Genomic DNA, 21,737 nt, shown 5'->3' on the forward strand with positions numbered 1-21,737 from the left:
CTTTTCACCCTTTCTTCTGCTGTATGGACGAGAGCCCTTGTGTACTATGGACACACTGCATCCATACCGACTCGACGCTTTCAAATGCACGGCTGTGTCTGAAGCCGCCAAATATGCCGAGGACTGTAGGCGGCTCACGCAAACACTTACGACCGCCACTCAAGGTCGTCAAAAGCTGCGTTGTGACAGTGGCTATTGGGTCTTGCCGTTGAGTGCGGGAGTTGGCCAACGTTGAGGAGGATTTTGAGATGAAACTGAAGCTTTATTTACATTATTTACAGTAATAACACAAAGTAATTAACAGTCATAAAGTCATTGACGGCCGGCAGCAAATAGGACACTGCGGCCCATGGCAAGAAGAACGAAAAAATGAATGGATGAAGGAGTGCATCTCTCTTCTCCCTGACCTCTTCGGTCTCTCGGGGTCACGTCATTTTCGGCCACTCATCGAGCCTGCTCAGGTGTCGTCATGTTCCTCCAATGGTAGGCGGCCATGCAAGCGCAGGCACATTCGGCAGATGGGGCGGCTCCGAGGGCTCCACTGTGACTTACTTACGGGTGACTTACAGGTGACTTACTACCGGTGTTGCCACCAAGTCTGAAAGAGCTCAGCTGGAGGAGACGGGTTGTTTTTGAACGAGCTTTCAGAGCTACAAAACAGCTTTGCTCAGGACCAAGATTACCTGGAACCGTGCCAGGCTCCCGCTGCACTTTCGGGAAGAGTCAAGCAGGGATGGAGACGCTAGCTCAGCGGGGGCACCTCAGGTGGGGGTCGCCAACTTGTCTGATAGGTCCGGGAATGTGTTAGACGCGCTCCTGCGCACCCTAATTGGAATGCGATGGTGATTGGATGTGGTCGGGGAACTCAAGTGATGCCAAGAAAAGGGTCCATATCTAACATGGCGCACTCACACCACTTTTCCTGACTGGTTCCCTTGTTTGGTTGTGGGTCCCACCTCACAGCTCTGGCCTTTCAATCAAACTTCTTGTACGCTATGATGGCCCCTACCGCGTCATAGACCGTACCTCCGCAGTCACCTACGTTGTAGAACCTGTGACGCCATCACCCGACCTTAGGCATCGCGGGCGTGACACGGTTCGTGTAAACCAACTTAAACCGTACTATGACCCCCTCATCCTACATACGCCGTAAGTCGCCAGGATGGCTCATCTTCTTTCCTGGGGGCCACTGTAGTGAAGAGGACGAAGAAAACGCTTTTATGTCTGCTGTGCGCACAATCAGCATTCGTGTACTACCAGTGCAACTAGACCGTGCCTAGTGCCTTATAATAAATCCTCATACTACAAGCAGAATAAACATTTCCTCATTTCACAAGACGCATTGTGTCTACTTTATGAAATTGCACATCACACAGATTCGAAGGAGATTTGTAAAATTTCTGTTCGCAATCATTTTTACTAAATAATGAGACAACTCTGCACCAACACAATGTGCAGTTGAGCAGTAGAAACAAAAAAATAAATGCTGTGCCAATCAGCGCAGTTGGCATACCAACTAGCGTTCACAACGTGCACGTCTGAAACTGAAACCGGAAGTGTGGTTCAGGTTTTAATGCCAGCAGCTTGGTGCGTTACAGTTAATTTGGCTGGTGGTATCTATGAGAGTGTCTGCTCTGGCAGAATGTCTTTCCCTATGATTTAACTGTATGAGAAACATTGGCTTCTCTACGTTGTCGCCATTACATTGCATTTGCGCTTGAGAGGAAGCTTTAGGTCTGGTGCTCCAATCTAAATAGTATATGGGTACGATGCTGTTGTCTCAAAAAAGCATTTCTGAGTTTTACATGTAGTACAGTTAAACTCCGCGATAACGAAAGCCCAAGACAACGAAATTCCCGGCAGAACACATAGGATTGATTATTCCCTTTTTGTATCTCCCAACAATCAAATGACACTAAGCTGCAATCTCGCATCAAGGGAATTTGCCGGAACATTAGACCCCATAGTACCTACCTGTGTAATGCTCAACAGAGTAAAAAAATTGCGGCAGAACCCATCTCACGGTGACTGTCGACGGTAATTCGTTACCATTGAATCAATATAGCGACACAACGTATTCCCATCATCGAAATGAGTTACCGTATATACTCGCATAATGATGCCACTTATTTGTCAAAAAAACTGACGTAAGTTCAAGGGTGCGATCATTGCACGGGTTAAATTTCACGCGATAAGAATTTTTTTTTTCATCCCGCATTTGCTGCAAGATGACAACAGGTCAAGCAGGTGGCTGCCACTGTACAATTGTGCTGTAATAGTGCGGGACACCAAAAAAAAATGCCGGCCGGGGGAGCAAGCCGAACGCGCCAAACGCGATTATTTTTCTTCTCGTGAGTACATTACGCGCCCTGAAAGTTTCTTCCGTATCAGTAATGAGTAATATCGTTAATATCGGCAAGTCTGCGACAATAACATAGCCATGTCCACTTTGAGGGGACAGAAACAGAGATGGGCGCGCTTAGCTGCCAGTGACATAGAAACACATGGCAGGCATGCTGCGGAAACTGCGGCATTTGTCTTCACTACTATCCTAATACGGCACGTTTCCGCTAAGGGTGGGCGAATGTCTTAGCTGTGTTACAAGCGTCGGCATATGAATAGGGTACACTTCCAACGTATCAGTGTAAACATGGCCACTATCGTGGCCGCTCGCGATGTGTTGCGTGCCCACGAGTGCAGACGAGAAGAATTGAAAGACACCTTTTTTGTCGTTGTTGTTGGCCAAAACAAACCATTATGCCAACAAGTAATAAAGCCAAGGCAAGTTTGGTTGTAGCTTTTTTTTTTTTTTTTTCATGGAAGTGCAGAAAGTGATGAAAGGAATGAAATGGGGCATCTGCTTAAAAGAATGTTTGGTGCTTGTAGACCGCTTGGCATGTCTTCAAGAGTCGTTCGCGCAGCATGTGACAGCATTCGACAAATGGTAAGCGCGATCATCATTAGATAGATTTGGCACACGACATATCACTGCGACAAGTTCAGGGTGTGATCATTACACGGGAAAGAAAAAAGATCGAATTTTGATGACAAAATTCAGGGGTGCGATCATTATGCGAGTGCGATCATTATGCGAGTAAATACAGTATGTATGATGCGTGTATGACGCGTGTACTGTAGCAGGCCTCCTCTTTTGTGCTTCCCTAAGAAGTTCCCAGGCGCCATTAGGTGCCGCCGCCATGAAGTCTGCACGTTCTCTGAAATGCATGGCACACTAATGCGTGCTAACGCTGAGAAACACATCATGCGGGAACCGGGCTCCCCTCTTGCACTTTGGATGGGTGGAAGGATGCTATGAGCATCCCCTTTGAAACAGGCTGGTGTGTTGTGCCACCAAGCTCTCTTTCTTATTTTGCATAATGCCTACCTATCTTTTCTTTAAATAGACAAATAATTCCCAGCATCAAACATTTTGAACCATTAATGAGAACTAAAATTTGTTTTTGTATGCCTCCGTTGCTTGTGCTCTCCCTACTTTTCTGCCACCAAACCTCCATGCTGCTTTTACTAATCTGTACTGCGGACATGTTTACTTTCCCCCTCCTTTCCCTGTATCCAAGGGCTTCAAGGAGGCCGGCGGAGCCTAAACCAACATCTGAGTAGATATCGTCACATCCTACTAAAACATGTTCTATTGATTCCCTAGCTTAATTTACCACAAGCATATGCTTTCTTTTCCTTGGTGTACCTCGCTTTATAACTACGCATTCTAAAGCGTCCGGATCTCACTTCGAAGGAGAAGGGGAAGGAACTGCCGACGACAAAAAACATCTTCGCTTTCTTTTTTTCTGGGTCACAGCAATGTCAGAGAAAACTCTGTATGGCTGCTATTGAAGTTATAAGTCATCTCGCAAATTGTAGTGTGACAGGAGACGGTGTGTGCGCACGTGTATAATTAAGAAACACATACCATATGTGGCCAGTGTCCCATTAGCACTTTTACTATGCTTCACTGCATAACACTGCTGTACAATGGCTAAGCTGACTTAAAAGACCAGGTCATTAGGCAATGCATATTCAACCTTTGCTAGATGCGTACTCATCAATGCATGCTTAGATATAGTGAACTGAATTAGTCCTACACTGGCTGTGCACAAAAAACTTGGATGTAAATCTCACTTCGGCTAGCTACCTTGCACACAAAGCCAATGATGCGGTTGTGGCTGCGTGACGCATTTCTGCTATTATTTTATGAATACTTAATTTTTTTATTTGTAATCGGTTAGGGGCAGTTTTTCGGGAGTCTGCTTGGGATTCAGGGGTCCTCCGGACAAATCGGGAGAGTTGGCCAGTATGTAAAGGTTAACGGATAGTTCCAGTGCACTATCATATCTGTACGAGTGCTTCTTATTCAGATTATCTCTTGTGAAAAAATTCTACTACTGTGTGATCCAAGAAACTATTTGGAAACAAATTGCACAATGACCACAAGCTGCATGCAGTGTTTGTGCCCATGCAACAGGCAGAAATTAACTCAATATAATCACACAATATAATTGCAAAGGTAGTCAATTCTAAAAGCATGGCCACTTAGTGTGAATCCAGAGACTAGCGTCAGTTTCGAAATGGTATTTGCACCCATCTAAAGTTTGCTGCTCAGTTTTCACTAATGTTGAATTCCAATGGCAGATTGCAAGCGCTCAGCCGGATCATGAACAAAGCGCATTTGACTGACATCGCTCTCACCAAATCTGCTAATGGAATGCGTGCGCTTCCGCGTGGGCACTTAGTACGGGAAAATTAAGCGAGAGGGCGCTAGACTAGAGGTGGATCGGGTAGGCCTCACCACCATCACTACCACCATCTGGATCATTCAAACATCCCTTGCGTTAGTTTTGCTTCCGTGTTGGAAGAATCATCCCTGGAGGTCGAACTTATGGTGTCTTGAGTCGGAGCTCTCACTATCCAGAAGCAGGAACAAAAGCACATGGTGCAATGTAGCGTCCATGTGTTCCATGTCATTCATAGCTGCCCGCAACCAGAAATAGCAGACCATGACAGTAAGCCTCTGAGGAAATACGTCACACGGACTTCCAGTCAAATCTGCCGATTTCGGTGGAGCAAATATGTTTGCTCACAGAGTGATCCAGAATCGGTGGCTGGTCCCAATCTGCCATTGGAACACAAAACTTATGCTCTCATTCAGCCATCGAAATAGGATTGCTCCATACGGAGCAGAAAAGCTTGAGCTGGATCTACCATAGGAATTCAACATTAGCTTTGTCCCACAGTGTGCAAGAAAATCCTCGTGGGAAACCATAAAGTGCCACATCCACCTGTTTCACAGAAAGCTTAGAGACAGATACATGCCTCTGGATTTGTGCTAAGTGGACGTAACCTTAAGTGCAGAACTCGGCAACTGCAACAGATACCTTAGAGCAAACTAAATTCGAATAAAGTTTAATTAATGAGTTCATTCATAATTACTGCATAATGTTTTATGTCCATTGGTAGATTGGTGCAAAATAGCATGATTGGAATGGCGTGCTTCTGCCTTTCTTCAATATACAGCTGGAATATTCGTTTTCCTCGATCATGCAAGACATGGAAGCTTTTGCCGCGCGCATTTTCCCACATGGGGAACAAAGAAGCAGGATGTCGATGACACTGCTACTGAATGAACCCAACATCCACCATGACCTATGAACATTGACCATCTGCAAAGCCAGGTAAAGACCAAGTATGCTTAACTTCGAAATAACCAGTAGACATCAAGCAGCGTCAACTGACAGCTGCAATAGCAAGTGAACCACAGGTAAAACACTTCTGCTCCCTGCCACTTCTATTGTCATCAAGGCCTGTCAGTCAAAGTCATTCTAAAATACAGCAAATGATACCCTTTTTTTTTTAACTTGTGATGACAGATGGCAGAATAGACCCCTAGGTCTAGGTAATGCGTCATTCTGTCACGTATTATTGCAATTACGCATAACCTGAACATAACTTATCTCCCACAATGCTGTTTGTGCTGGCCAAGTTAAATAGTGCCAGCCTGCCACCTCCTCGACCCCCCTTTCACGTTTTTGCTCACAACTTTTGGTGTAGAAATGAAGTAGAATGGGATGGAGGCGGCTATATATATAACTCGTCAGGAAGCTTGTGGTTAAGTATTAAGTTTTATGCATAATATGCGTTATGTGCAATAAAGGCACCAGGGGTTTTGCAATCTCATGCCTCTAAGCAAAATAATATGCCCGGCTAACTTCAATCCACTAAACCAACAGCACATCTGGAACGCGCTCTGTAAAATGCATAAGGAAGAACAGATAGAGATGCACAACTTACATCAGGATTGTCACACCCAATCATCTCGCCATAGGAGACCTGATGGCAAAGGCAATAGGTAGGCTCATTTGGGTCCACAGGCATGTCAAGCACATCAGATGGATGCGATATACTGATGGACTGCAGCAGAGGAACGTCTGTTGGCCTACAAACATTGCACCAAAACATTGTCAGGTTTACTTTGCAGAGTTCTTTGAAGCTTTCAAAACAGAAAACAAGTTTATTTGACTATGCTAGCTGAGTGTATATTAATAAGTGACTTCATGACACGATTTTGATTTAACGAAGCTTTTGGCTATTTCACGCATATACACTTGGAGCCCATATGGTTAGTAAATCTTGCAAGAAAACTAAAATGCTCGCCGAAGAAAATGTTGTTTCATGCGACCTTCTGGATGTAAAGTTTGAGTGGCAAAACTGCCGGGATGTGATAGGAAGGAAACACCGCTGTGCCATTTGTCGCGTCGGTAAACAACTTGCAGAGGCTGCGGGATGCGCAGCAGCTCACAGCGCTCGGAAAAACATGAAAGCTACAATTCCTTCTGCACAAGGGAATGGGGAGGGATGGGAAAGTCGACTCCTCAAGCATGCATCTATCTGCCATCTCCTCCTTGTGTGCGTCCATGCCCTGGCCACACGCCACATTATGGAGGTAATCTCTCCGCGGCAAGTGCAAAGCCCAAGCCAAAATCGTTGGTGCCTTCCCACGCACTGTGTTGTTCCCATGCGTCTAGTGTTGGTGGTCGCGTCATCTCAAGTTTCCAAGACAGTGCGAAATGCTCACTCGCGTTGTGACTGCGAGTTCATGGCATCCAGTGAGATCTGTTAAAGGGCCCCTGAAACGGTTCGGACAAATTTTGTAGACACGTAGGGTACAGCTTAAGTAGAACATTCACACCACAATTTAAGTGAAGCGTTACGTATTAATGGAGCTACAAGCGATTAGAAGTTACCCTCCTCCCTAGTCATGCTTTTCCTCCTCAACTCGTTCGCCGAGCGATCGGGGCTAAGCTCCGCCTTCACTGGTTTCGCGTCACGATGCGACGTCACATAGTCCACTTCCGGTTGTTTTGGAGCCGGCCCCCGCCTGCGTGAAACCTCTCCGCTAGCCGCTTGGCCGTCGACCCCAAGCGAGAGCTATCGAAGCAGCGTGCGTTGCGAGCATTCTGTCGTAGCGCCGAACGTGCCTGGTATTCCGGTAACCACAGGCAAGCTGGTCATTTCGGCAAATGACTGGAGGCATAAACTCAAGCTGATGAAGGAACTTTAGCGTAGACGTACGTGCGGCCTGATCGGTCTGCACGGTCCAGCCACTTGTTGGCGCAGCGCTTAACCAGCCAAACAAAGCGCTAATATTGCTCTAACCAAATGTAAAACATTTTAAACATTTATAAAAACAAAGTGTTGATGATTACACTCCTGCGAAAAATACACACCAGCAGCCAAAGAAGAATACACTTCCTTACTGCTACTGTGTATGGTTGAGCTCTGTGCCACCAGGTGGCTGCACCGTGCAGACCATTCGCATTTGCGATGCTCATCCCATGGCTCATCCCGTTACGGCACAGTCAAGCGGCCAGACCCTGTCCCCTTGCGCTTGTATTTGCCCTAATACCGGACTCGCGAAACGCTATTGCGTTAGTAATCTTCCGGTGTAAAGTGACGGCCACAAACGCGCAAACCCTGGCGCCGATCGGATAGCGGCAGTCCGATGCGCAGCAGCCAGCTCGCTCGTATGCTGCCTTGCAGAGGGACACGATGTCGCAGCTTGACATATTGCCAGTCGCTACGTTTGCAGTCCACAAAGCAACAAAGTCGAATCATAGTGCTCGCGAAAAGACCGAGACCGACTCTGACCGCGGAGCTCTCGTCAAAATGGAGTACGTTGTAACACAAGCAGACGACTGCTGTGTGCCGGAAGTGCTTAATTGTATTGAAAAATCGTTCTTGTGCATTCTCTTTATGTTACTTTCTGTTTATAAAAACAAATGAACTAACATTCCAACTATTACGAAGATCATTTGTTTACCATAAAGTTGGAAAAATTATTGATCACGCGCCCTGGTCAGCCAATCGGATAGCTCGCCCCACTGACGTCATATGGGTGATTTTCGTCATATGGGTAGGGGCGGCTTAAAATTCCGCCGAGCAGCGTGCTCCGATCGGCAGCGATGTGCATTTTTAAAACCTTATAATAAATTACACGCTTTACGCGGAGCACTTAGATGTGTCAATTAATGATCAGAAGGACCTACTCTAACGACTCAGTACGTTTGTAGAAAATCGTCGAAATCGTTTCAGGGTCCCTTTAATGTTTGCTTGAGCGTGCGTGACACCAATAAAACTATGAATGTTACTTCGTGCAATTATCTCTTTGCTATCGCCATCAATTCTCTGCCTTTCTGGCAAAACTGCAACTTTTCTGGGATTTCATTTTTCTTTTTTTTGCTCAGGACAAATATCCACACCTTCTTAAGCTGCTTTTTATTTGTGAGTGCCCGCTGAGGGCCCCTAAGCATGGTCAGCTATGGCGTCCGAGATTTACGGTACTACACGATGTAACACACACCAATCTCGAATGCTGCAAGTCACATCGATGCACTGCTCCAAGCGCAATTAACACTGCATGTGCTGGTGCTCATAACAATGCTATTATAGTCCGACCTTCTTCCAATTTGTTTATAACTGCTAACTAACATGATACTATCCACCAGGAATGCTCTAGGGAGTTGTCACATTCTTTTTAATGTTGAAACTTTAAAATGTTGAATTAATTTGCAATTTTATGAAGTTCTGCGCTGCAAGTACAACTTCGTGATATCAAGGTTCAACTGTAGTGCCCCATTCGATTCAGTGTTTGAATGGAATAGTCACTATTCGTAAATTCCATATTTTTCATACACTTTTCAGATATTTCTAAATGTCAACTGCGCCGAAATAAATGTAACATTTGAGCAAAAGTACGGTAAATTTTCACTCCCAGGGACATGGTAGTAAGAAATAAAACATGAGAACTTGCGTAGCCATACTTTACAGGCTGTACAGCAATCCTTCACACTCCCTGAAGAGCCCTGTGCATACAAAGAAACTACTTGTTTGTTCCTAATTATCCATTTGTGCTTTTAATAAACAATGCTTCATAACGTACTATGTAATGACAGAAACTGGCTAACTTTAAGAATACTGGAATGTGAACATCTTCTTATATTAGCTGTGATAATGGCTATTCATTATTCGATTCATATTTGATTTGGTCTCAAAAATCACTATTCGCATACTCCTACTACATAATGACCCTGTATCGCACAACAGTTGTACCTTGTAACAATTAGGTTGCATCAGACACGAAAATAACTTTGCCATATTTCACGCAGTCGGCTTCTGATATATCGAACTTGACAGTACCTACAGAACTGATCAAATTACCTGGTGAGCTGAATTAATAGAGGAAGTGTAAAAAAACATCCAAGCACCGCTGCTTCATTTAGCAGCCTTTGCCCAATTCGAGAACACCCCCAAATCAAATGCATGCCCAGTTTTTATAGGTTAATAGCATGTTCAAACAATGCACACCCAAATCATATCGTATTTCATATCAAATTTCATACCATACCATACTTCATAACACATAAAAAAGCAGCATGCCTGTCATGCTGCCTTTTTGAAACTTGTCAAGTTTAACTTGACAAAATAGAAACTTATTTACACTTGATGTCCATTGTATTCAATCTCAAAAAGCTTTTTAATACTGTACATGAACTGCAATATGTTTTCCATGTGGTCCACTGTGCTCAAAAATCCACAATTCCTGAACAACTCTGCAACCATCATGAACAGGATGGTGGCTTACATCTAGACTAACCACTTCACCAGTTCTTCATGCGACGTTCAAAAGTCTCCACAGTGTCAAAAACATGTGGCTTTGTTGCTGCTAGCTTAGTATGTAAAATAACTTATCTTTTGAATAAGCCTTTGTAATTAAAGCCAACAAGCGGCACATTGTCATCCTATACGAAAACTAGTTCTACCATCTTGCGATGACAATAACGATGACGCTGGCTCTAAAAGTAGGCTGCTGCATTCCGCGAATGCAGTTTCATGTGATTGTGACACATAGACAATTTATGGACTACTTTTCTTGAAAAAAAAAGCACACATTAGAGTCAGATAATAACAGGTAATCATTCATTGTGAGCACTGCCATTTTTACATTGAAATCTGCCACAAACAGGCTGAAAATCACCATTTCAGACATGAGAACGTGTCTTCAATGCATTCACTGTCCCCCAAGCACCACTAAAACTGATGCTGAAGCTATCAGGGTCTAGATTAAGGTCACCATTTGGGTAAGCCGTTTGCATGCAGACAAGTCCAAATTATCTGGCGATGGCCAATTTCTGGATAAAAATAATGAAAGTTTGGGGCCATAGAAATGTATAGGTGCCAGTCTAGACTCCGTTGAGATCGAGTTAAGTGAAAAATTGAATTAGCCGCAGTCGAATGAACAGAGGTCTATTGTACCCGCTATAAGTGTACAAGATGAGATATTTGCAAAAGAAATTTGCTGTCAGGTTTTCGTGGTTTCTTGTTGAACTGCTTTGGACGCATGCAAGCCAACCCAATCTCCTTTCATCCAAGACAAGTTTTTGAAAACAAAACATTTTTACTGCAGTGAACTGTACTTTTATATGTGATACGCAGTTCAGTGGTTTCTATTCAGAAGCATGTCGTCTTCTGAAAACCTGAGCGAGCTGGAAGAATTTTAGCCTGAAAGTGGCGATTAGAACTTACATCCACAAAAACTAGCGTTCAAAGAGAGCACAATGTGTGCTGCCATGCAATGAGGGACGTCACAGTTGTGCTGCACCACTCCACATGGAGGCAGCGTTGCTTATACTGTATATTGTGAACTTTCTTATATCATAATATGTATAGCATAAAGTGCAAATGCCTGAAGAATATAAAGACTGCAACTTGAAACAATACATGTGGTGCCCTTAATAACAGTCAACTTACATACAGTGACCTGCGGTCAAGTAGTGGGAATGCAGCCCTAGTACCGAAGTGTCACCGCAAAGCATTGCGACATTTGCGTTGCAATATCAATTGAAAGTATTACCTATTTAAACAGCAGACAGCATGTTCAACTGTATAGCAATAAATCAGTGTCTTTTCCTTTCCACCAAAATCTCACAACACATTCCCAGCATGTTCTAAATAACAACGGCAAAAATTTGCCAAGACATCCACATAATTGCTATCCCAATAGAAGAAAATATAAAGGCAGTAAAGCCACAGAAATTTATTTACTTACAGTCACCATATACTATATTGTTTATTGCCGTTACAATTTACCGTAACATATACATGCATATTTACCAATGTTGACATTGGTAATTGCGGTATTGTCTTTAAAACTGAAGAAATTAAACATTCACAATGCTGTTATAATGTTTGCAAGAGATACAGGAAAAGCCAATAGATCCAGCACAGTATGTGGAAAAACAGGACAGTGTCATGCATGCATCCTCAAGAAAACTCGGGCCTCAACAATTTCTTACAACATACACCTAATACACGAGAACTTCCTTGCCAGCAAGGTAGTGTCATGCCCTGGTGGTAAAACAGTAGAAAAGCACGGCCATATGTGTTGAATGCTGCCAATAGTGCTGCTTTCATGTTAGGGTTCACAATCAGAGCACCAGAACGATTCAACAATGTACTGTGACCGGTAAGTAAGGTTTTACACCACAATATAACTACACTTTTTGTATAATAGGAGTGTAGTATTCCCACAAGCTGTTAACGACATCACAGTGGTTCTTCTGATTTAAATGTTAAGCACGTAGTTGATGCCCACACAAACGTTGTCGCGGATTTGTCACTCAGTCAACTCAGTGGCACCTGCAGACGCAGGAAAAGGTGACCATGCATAACACTAGACTCAGCATCTAGTTCCTTAATTACCGAGACCAGTTGGCTCGAATTTTCCGTTAGGAACCTCGCTCTGAGATGAAGGTCAAAAGCATAGCAGTTTGGGCGAGTTCGTATGTGATGACTTTTTTAGGCTTATAGCGCAGCTCAGAATGAGCAAAAGGGAAGGTGGCAGGGGTAATGAAAAGGAATGGAGAACAGGGTAAGCGCTCACCCTGTTCTCCATTCCTTTTCATTACCCCTGCCACCTTCCGTTTTGCACGTCCTGAGCTGTGCTACAAGCCTAAAAAAAAAAACTTGCTCTGAGGTTCTTTAGAAACTTCAAAGCAGACTGTGTGAGGCATTTCTTGACAGGACAAGTAGCTTAAGCTTCTCACAGTTTCTACAACTCGTGTACCTAGTCAAGGCATTTTTTACGGGCGAGTCTCTGACTTTATCAGGTTAACCCCTGCCATACTATTATCCTGAATTCTGACCAGAAATGGGCAAATGATTTTTAAAGACTCCAGTTGTCAATAAGTTTTACCTCCCCAGAAAGAATCAATTCACTTCTGCTTGTGCTGTCCCATGAATTGTGTGCTGCCATCTACCAAGACCACAACTAAGCACTGAGACAAAACTATACTCACCCATGACATTGCTAGAAAATGCAAAGTACTGCTGAAGAGATGAGCTCGTCTTTGGCTGTTTTTGCCAGAAACATGTAGATGAACCCAGCTCATCCAAGGTATGAAAGGGGTTAATCCAAAAACACAAAGCCCCTACACATAATACAAAACACATACCAAATTCAACAGTGCTGGTTGAAGAAAAAAATTGCACTTACTGAGAGGCCTGACCCTTGAGCTTCTTGCGCGAGGGCTTTGGGACTTCATCATCCGAGGACATTGAGCGCCCACGCTTACTCTTTTTTTTCTCTGCTTTGTCTTGTGTTTTTCTTCCACGTTCTGAAAGAGTACCATAGAAAATCACGTGGCTATACAGACACTGCTCAGAAACACATAACTGAATTATTGCCTAACAGAACAAATCCTCAAGCTGCCTGATGTAATGACACGGTGTCTACCAAGTTGACATTTCCAAATTCCCTGAGTTTGGCAGGTTTTCCCTGAGCACCTTTGCCAAATTCCCTGAATGAGCCAGAATTTTGTTTTATGTCAAGACAGGCTGACACCATGTTGCCCTACGCTGTCACTCTCTAGTAAGCATGTTGAAACAAAAAAATTACTTAATCCAGTTTGAATAGCAAGGAGTAATATCTATTTTATTTAAAAAGAAAACAGAAGGAAGGTGTTAGTAAAATGCACAGCGAAAGAAATGGCAAAACCGATTGCAAATTGAGTCGAACATTTTCAAATACGAAAGAAAAGGAGATGCATAAATAAGTAAATATTTTTGGATATGCGCTATTTCTATCAGCTGATAGCAAGCTCATCGGTATGAGGCCTGAACTTTGTCACAACTAAGATTCTCTCTCAGCAGCTGGGAAATCAACCTCAACTGTCCTGACATACTCTTAGCCCGTACACATCATCTCAGTGTTGGGTTTCACTACTTTAAAGAATTTATTTTGGTTTGGATGAAGGACATCTGCATCTTGGCCTCAGCCAACGCTGTTTTTTGAGCTCAAGCTCCTTCAAAGCAGTGGCGGCACACTTCCTTTCCGGTTAATTCCTCAGTGCGTTGGTCCTTTCTGTTCTCATCCTCCTTCTGCCACGCATTCACTCCATGGATCATTTGAAACATGCTATTGGTCAGTTTTGCAGTCAGCGTCCGATTTTTCGGACTCCCTCGGGGCCGCAATAACATCCCAAAAATCGGGCAGTCCGAAAAAAATGGATGCATGTCTTTAACTGCCATTAAGGGCTAAAATTACCACAGGCACGTCCGAAAAAAAACTCTTAAGGCCTTCCAGTACACTTATTAAGCATATCGGTGCTCTTATTGTGACAGGAGAAGGGGGTGCACGCATGTATAATTAAGGAATACAGAATGCATATGGTGTCCCGTGACAATTGCCCCTTCCCACGCTTGTTATGCTTCACCGCGTAACACTGCTGTACTGGGGCAAAGCTTACTTTCGGAAACTGGCATTACGCAACGCGTTGTGCTCTGCAAGCTTCGAAGCCAATCGCGAGGTTTACAAAGGCGGAGTCGGTGCCATTGCTGACAGCGGCAAATTCTTTCAATGAAAAACACGGCACCGCACGGCAAGGAGCTTAACAGCAAACGCAGAAGCAGCTAGGCCTAACGTTGCCGCGGTGGTGGCTACGGCTGCCAGCGGATCTGCATGCAAGAGTTCCGGTTCGAGGCGCCGAGATGATCAAAATGGCGGCGGTGGTAGCTCTGATTCACGACCTACTGTATAAGTACAGTAGGTCGTGCTTTGATTAATGCCATTTCAGACCTGCAGTCAGGGCAATATACATTGGAGTACGTGGTGGTGCCGCAAAGCCGTGCGAATTATCGGGCATGTCCGAAAAATCGGGTACCCGCCGTCGTTGCTCAGTGGCCATGGTGTTGGGCTGCTGAGCACGAGGTCGCGGGATCGAATCCCGGCCACGGCGGCCGCATTTCGATGGGGGCGAAATGCGAAAACACACGTGTACTTAGATTTAGGTGCACGTTAATGAACCCAAGGTGGTCGAAATTTCCGGAGTCCTCCACTACGGCGTGCCTCATAATCAGAAAGTGGTTTTGGCACGTAAAACCCCATAATTTAAAAAAAAAAATCGGGCGTCTGGAAAATCGGTCGTTACCTACTCTGGCAATACCTCGTGCCGATGACACGGCGTCAATGACTATTCGTTGCGATTTCTCTGTTACTGGAGCCAGTATTAACACGACTTTCGGTCCCTTTCAATAAAGTTACAGCTAATTTTCCCTGATAGAAGCACAAATTCCCTGAGAATTCCCGGTTGGTAGACACCCTGAATGATTTCTGCTAAACTGATTATTACTTCAGATACAACAAATATAGACACGGTATGGTACTACCAGCAAAAATTGAAACACAAATGATAAAATCAAAATTATACAAAAACCACAGAAGATGACTGTCAAAGTAGGTGAATAGCTTTCTGAATCCACTAAGGTATCTGTGAAGGTTGCTGGTGCAACGTTTCTTCCCACTGCTCTGCAGTCGCGGCATCTGCATGCCATTGCTGAGCCTCGTGTCTGTTGGTACTACATCTCTTCTCGTTCTTTAGCGGTCATGGCAACCTCCCACTGACGCTGAGCATCACATTGTCTTTACAACTAGAATGTTTCTTGTGCCACAGTCATTGCAGCAGCACACAAGCTGCCTCTTCGCTGAGCCACAAAGCTCACCAACCTTTGGCACCACATCGGTACCTCTCTGACCGACCAGAGAGGTCTGGAAATACTGGCTCCTGTGCCTCTCTGTCCGCTGGCTCTGCCTATGTGGCAAACCTCTCCTCCTCCCTACTGCACTGGCTTCCCCTCATTCTAGGAGGAGAGAAAGTCCAGCCACCGACCACAAAAATGGGGGAACAGAGCCAAAGAAAGCTATTTGCCTTGCGTGCTTCTTATGTGCGATTAATTAAAGGTACCCTTAAATGATTTTGACAATTGAGTACAAACATACTGAGTCGGTAGGGTAGGTAATTCTGATCATTAAGAGACAGGTTTAAGCGCTCTGCGTGAAACTCTGCATAAGGCGTTAAAGATGTGCATCGCTACCAATTGCAGCGGCACCACTCCCCTGCATTTTCAGCCGCCCCTTCCCACGGTAAGTAGCGTGGGTGAGTAGTGTCACTCGAGCAAGCAATCGGACTGGCTGCCCACATTACGTGATTGGGAATGCTTGAAACATACCGCTACATTAAGCTTACTTTTATTGGCATACCTATGCATAATAATTTGTGTCCTCTTAGATATACAAACACAAATACAATAAATGCAGACGTTTCTTCAAACCAATGGCCCACTTCCACCTGAGAATGAAGGTAGTCTGCTATGACGCTGGCAAGGACAGCTGATGGGACAGAGGGAGTTCTCACATCAAAATAGGAGCACCGATGTCTTCTTTGGCAGCAGGAACATGAATGGCACCAGCACTATATTACGCTCGCCTTGCACCGCAATTGTTTGCAGGGAGTAAACTGCAGTGACTACATACTCTAGAAGACACGAGCGCTGCACATCAATGTCAGCACCAACCTCCTTGGTTGACACAGTGATCACCGGCAGAGTTTAAAAAAAAGGTACCATTAGCGGTAACCACAGGTTCTGCATTAGTCATAGAGTCAAGCTTTATGTATAATTTGCCCAGAATGGAAGCAGGAAAATATCCTCAGGCTTTGTGTATAATTTGCCCGGAATGGAAGCAGGAAAATATCCTAACAAGCCGAGATCCGGAAAAAGAAAGCATTGTGAAGGCAAATGAATATGTCTTACAACATGCCAAAATGTTCGCCAGAGAGCAGCCATCTTGAGTTATACTTTGGTGCAGTGGTAACGTCTCTGCCTCCCACGCAGAAGGTGCGGATTTAATTTCCATTGTCAACACACTGTTTTTTTATTGCAAAAGAAATTATATGGACACTCCAGGCGCATTTCTGCCATCGCCGTTGCCGTGAGGTTCTATATAAAGTCCAAGGGCCATAATATTGTTGCCGCATGCCATATGTTGTATGTTCAAGCAAACGCGTCGAAGGGTGAGCCAGTGAACGTGGCTCACTCTCGTGTGTGCAAGCAAGAAAGGTGGGGCAGAAGCGTGCCCTCTTCTGTCGTGCACAAGGCACGGGGGTGAGGCGAAGGAGGGAGGGGCGTTCTTCTCCGGAGGCTGCTGCTTACGGCTCATCTGTGCGGGCGCAGTATCTTGAAAGCGATCTGCGACATGGCCAAAGTGCGCACCCGCATGGACCTCATTTTCAAAGCGATCTGCAATGTTTGCAAAGTGCATGTAGTACCGGTAGCTTCGTATGCACTGTGCTTTCAACGTTTCGTTCACGTTGAAGCGAGAGATGCACGAAGGTCAATTCGCTTGCTGCTGCTGCCACGATTCCTCACTCCAGCATTTTGACAGCGAGTTTCCACGGTCATTGAATGATATATGTTCATGTTTACCCGAGCGGGCATGGCACCGTGCTTGTTAATTTAGTTAGTAAGTGAATGTTTACAAGCTTATACAGCCGATAAAATTACTATCCTTACTTCGTATAGCTATCTACTAATTTGCTATCGCAATCGGTGCTTTGCCTTTTGGGTGAAACTGCGACTTCTTTAATTCTGGAGTAAAACAAACATTATAAATAGCCCATTTCATGACATTCACAAGTAAGCGCCAGTGCTTACGTTTTTCCCGCTGACAGCTATGATGAAATCTTAGCAATTGTAAACGTATGTATTATTAGACATGTACATGTCATCAGGTGATTATAAAATTGAAATAGCAGAAACAGCCACTTTGTAGTTTGTACATTGCATATACACTTGCAGCAACGTGGCAAACGTCTGCAGTGGCATCTGTCTCCTTTCATTTCATGTAGTGCACGCAAGAGAACATTGCACATAGCGCCGCTGGGTCTCCATTCGCTGCATGAAGATTGTCCTGAAATTTTGCTTCATGTAGACCAAGCTTAACGAGAAAAACTGGTAGGAAAGAGACAAGGGAGCACACTTGGTTCAAATCAATCAAAAGTACACAATTCTTGCAGCACCGTACGAAGGAGGCACGAAGTTTAGGGGGAATGCCACAGCTTGAGGAGAGGGTAATGTTTAACCACTCGTACTTGCATTATTATAGCCCGCTGAGACGAAATTCTAGAGAAGCATTCCTTGAGTGGTACCATCTGTGGCTCGGCGTATGACAAAAACCATTTCGGGGACCTTTTATAAGTGTGACACAGCATTACTTGACCACATAAACCATTACTTGACCACATAAAGCCAACAGACAATGGAGCCAAGGAAAGCATCGGGGAAATTAACTGTGGCTGAAACTGAAAGGTAGAAAAATTATGAAGGGAAATGAAAGTGGACGAAAAGATAACTTGTTGCAGGTGGGAGCCAAACCCACAACCTCTGCATTACGCATGCATTGCACTATGGCGACGGCTATCAATTCGTCCACTAACTTTGGTATTTATGTTTACTAGATCTAGCCCTGGAAGTGTTAGCCAGCGCCACTCAGAGCCATTGCGGGGGGATGTGGAACATCTTTTTTTGTCCGATGGCGTCACACAACACGTGATCTTAGGAGAGCAGGCACGTGGCTAATAAACCCTCGCATGCTACCTAGTGACATCAAGGATGCCAGATTCAAGGCCCTGGCAATGAATAAACAAGAGAAGAAGGGGAAACGAGAGGCTCAGCATTACTTAGCATTACCTATCAACACATATCTAAACATGTTGTAGCTGTTGAACTCTATACCTATAATAAACCATGCCAATGTCTTGCACACACTTCCCTTCAGTTTGAGGTAAAACCCAATTTTACCCCACTTTTGGACAATGAGCAGTTTTTGCAGAAAAACAGGCTAAATCTGACTACTACTTGCCAAAAAGCGATCTTGCAGACACTAACAGAGTTGCCCAAAGAAAAATGCCCAAGTCTCCCATTTGCGGCTTAAATGGCTCCTCCCAGGCCATATAGAAAATTTTGGTTATACATACGCTGGAAGTTTTTATGTGCCCTTTAGGGAGCATTCTGCCGCAAGAATTTTTCAAATTGGTTCATTAATAGCAGAGATATAAATATTTCAGTGCCGCTGACCCACGATTTCAGGAGGTGAGGGCCACTGCCAAGAGAGACACTCTCTACACTTGCCCCGTCTAGCCTCCGCAAGCAAAATTCCTTCCCTAAGTTCTCCCATACCGGATATCGAGGATCGCGTGACGCGTACGTCACGGGCCCCATCATCATTTTTTTTTTTCCACCGCTTTTTCGCTGCACAGTGAACTCCTGCTGACAGTGTTGTGCACGAGCTGTTGCGTTTGTCTCATTACACACAGCACACGATTTTGCACGCTGTGCACAAGGACACCTTACTAGTGGTATAAGTCAGTGCTACACGAATACTGAGGCAGACATAAGGGGTTCATAGAGCATGATTGCGCCCTGGAAAACGGTAGAAAATTACATACTTTTGTTGCTTGCACATGCGACTGCAAGACGTGGAAACAAGCAGACAAAATGGAAGTACATCTCTCTTGCTGCGGTGCGAATTGTTGCTGCGGTGCGTTTTGTTATTCCTCTAAACTTCAATTTGTCTATTGAAGCAACAGATTACACAAATTACAGATGTTGCTTTGAATAATTCTCGAAGTCATTTGTTACGAGCGACGTCACAGCAGTGCAATGTACATATTTAGGCACACTTGCGTGACATGCATTGACTTTCCGCCTGGGAGCGCGGCACCCCTGAGGAGAAAGGCAAAGGGTGTTCGGTTTGAAATTTCAGTTCTTTCCGCAGCACATAGCGATGTAATACTTAGTATACACGATCATTAGCGCACATTGTATGCACGGTGCTTGTCAGCTCAAAATGGCAAGACCTGGTGAGTGTCCCTTTAAGCCACTCCTACAGGCAGTCAACAATTCTTAATAGTGCTCAACACCTTGTCATTGCTACCAATATGCCCTCTAAAATAACTGCGATCAGACTAGGCCTTATCTGTCACCACTACTGAGGAAATACATAACACTGGGAAAGACTACCTTTAAAAATTTTCTCTCATATACAGGATGTTTTTTTTAGACAATACAGAGCTTCTATAAGGCTATAAGCACAGTGAATGTGGTGTTTTTGCAGACGAGTTCCTGGGCAATGCAGACATACTTTGCCGCTAATAAGTGAACTTCCGAAGACTAACAAAGATGTATTAACATTTTTATTAATGCACCGAATTTTTATTAGTGCATTTTTATTAGTGCTTGAATTGTCAATGTTTCAATTCATGCCAAACACAAAACGGAAAGGCAAGACAGCCGTTGCAGAAGCATTTGACTGGCCATTTCCTTCTATAGGCTGCACATGGAAATACAAAACGGATGATGCAGTGAACCAATAGCCAGCAGTATAAATTTCAGTATAAATGGCAGTATAAAGTGAAGTGACCAGTGCGGCTGATAGAATATGACAATGATTCACACCATGCTGAAACAGGTGAAGTCAAGAAAGCTTACTTTTTGTAGCACCTTCAGAGTCACTCCCCTGGACGTTCAGAACCTTGTCTTTGAGCTCTGCCTCAAAACGGGCTAGATCAGCATCAAGTCGTCTGATGTGTTTATCCACCTGCATATACAGCAAACACTTCTGGTGTGGTTAAACTGACGACCAGAAGTACTAATTAAGAAAAAATTTGAGACCGTCATAAAAACACCAGCAACATCTACTGCCTCAAATAACCACCATTTCCACAAAAAAAAAAAACCTTTCCAAAAGCACAAACTTTATTTATGTGTTTAGGGCCTTCTAAATGTGCATGCCACAATGTTAAAATAAAGCTCCTCCAAGACATTTCATGTCAACCTGTTGTCCCAGACAGATTGTACTAAGTACGAGATTACAAGACATATGTTGCAGACAGGTGAGGTCTATGGCATGTGCTGAAAGCTGTTTTGAGCAATTTAATATGTTTGTGTGATGCTTTGACCCTGTGTGTTGTTCAGTGGCCATGACATTGCACATTGAGCACGAAGTCCTGGGTTCGATTCCAATGAGGATGCAATACAAAGGTCGTCGTGTTCCTCGTTTTAGGTGCTCATTAAAGAACACTGTTATTGTGGAGCACAATCCTTCATAACTCACTGGGCCTCTTCAATTTGTGATCCCAAACTGTCCAGGACTGTCTGAGACACTGCATACACAATGCTCACTGTGTGAGCGCGCCGCCTCTGGCAGCACAGGACCTGTCCGGGACAGACAATCAACGAGGCCCACTGTGCAGTTTCGGGATACTGACACCACAACCTAACTTTTTAGCTAATTAGTGTAGTTCAATCGTGCAAAATCTTAAACATTTCATACAATGATACAAGTGTTGAAAAATTATTTCCCGATACAATTACACATCTGAAATAACACACTCCTAAGGCATATATTTAAAGAGTACTGCAACACACTTAAGAGAAGTGTAGAATATGACTCCACATTAAACTCACACTTAAGACAACTTTAAAATTCATTCATTTTCAATCCACATTCACCAAATGTCTTGAAGCTTCTGCATGTAGCTTAAATATAGAGATTAGACTCAGACCCAGATTCGTCTGCCAGATTCGTCATCTGGCAGAAACAGAACAAGCCAGTGCCTGTGGACGCTGCTCGTGCTCAGTGCACCTTCTTTATTTCCAGCATACTCCCGGCTCGACAAATATACAAGGTCTCGAGAAAGAACACTTTTGCACAGCCTCAATGCATACACCGGACACTAGCCGCAGCATGCTGAACTAGCATAGTGAGAGAGTCCAACTGACGGCCGCAGCAGCAGCCTAAGTGGCCACCTGAACAGTTATTTGATCTGACGATC

The 21,737-nt window shown here is 44.2% G+C and overlaps 1 protein-coding gene across 2 annotated transcripts in view; it reads right to left on the reverse strand.

Moving 5' to 3' along the window:
- The window catches only part of Ing5 (inhibitor of growth protein 5), a 46,073-nt gene that overhangs the window by 15,203 nt on the left and 9,133 nt on the right, over positions 1-21,737 (reverse strand). For both annotated transcript variants that reach the window (XM_050169771.3, XM_055065642.2), the window contains exons 3-5: positions 20,392-20,500; positions 13,064-13,184; positions 6,304-6,448 (exon numbers count right to left, since the gene is read on the reverse strand). In XM_050169771.3, the coding sequence (XP_050025728.1) occupies positions 6,304-6,448; positions 13,064-13,184; positions 20,392-20,500 (375 nt within the window). The remainder of the gene's footprint in view (positions 1-6,303; positions 6,449-13,063; positions 13,185-20,391; positions 20,501-21,737) is intronic.

This window comes from Dermacentor andersoni, chromosome 3, assembly GCF_023375885.2.
Source record: "Dermacentor andersoni chromosome 3, qqDerAnde1_hic_scaffold, whole genome shotgun sequence".
Classification (NCBI taxonomy): domain Eukaryota; kingdom Metazoa; phylum Arthropoda; class Arachnida; order Ixodida; family Ixodidae; genus Dermacentor; species Dermacentor andersoni.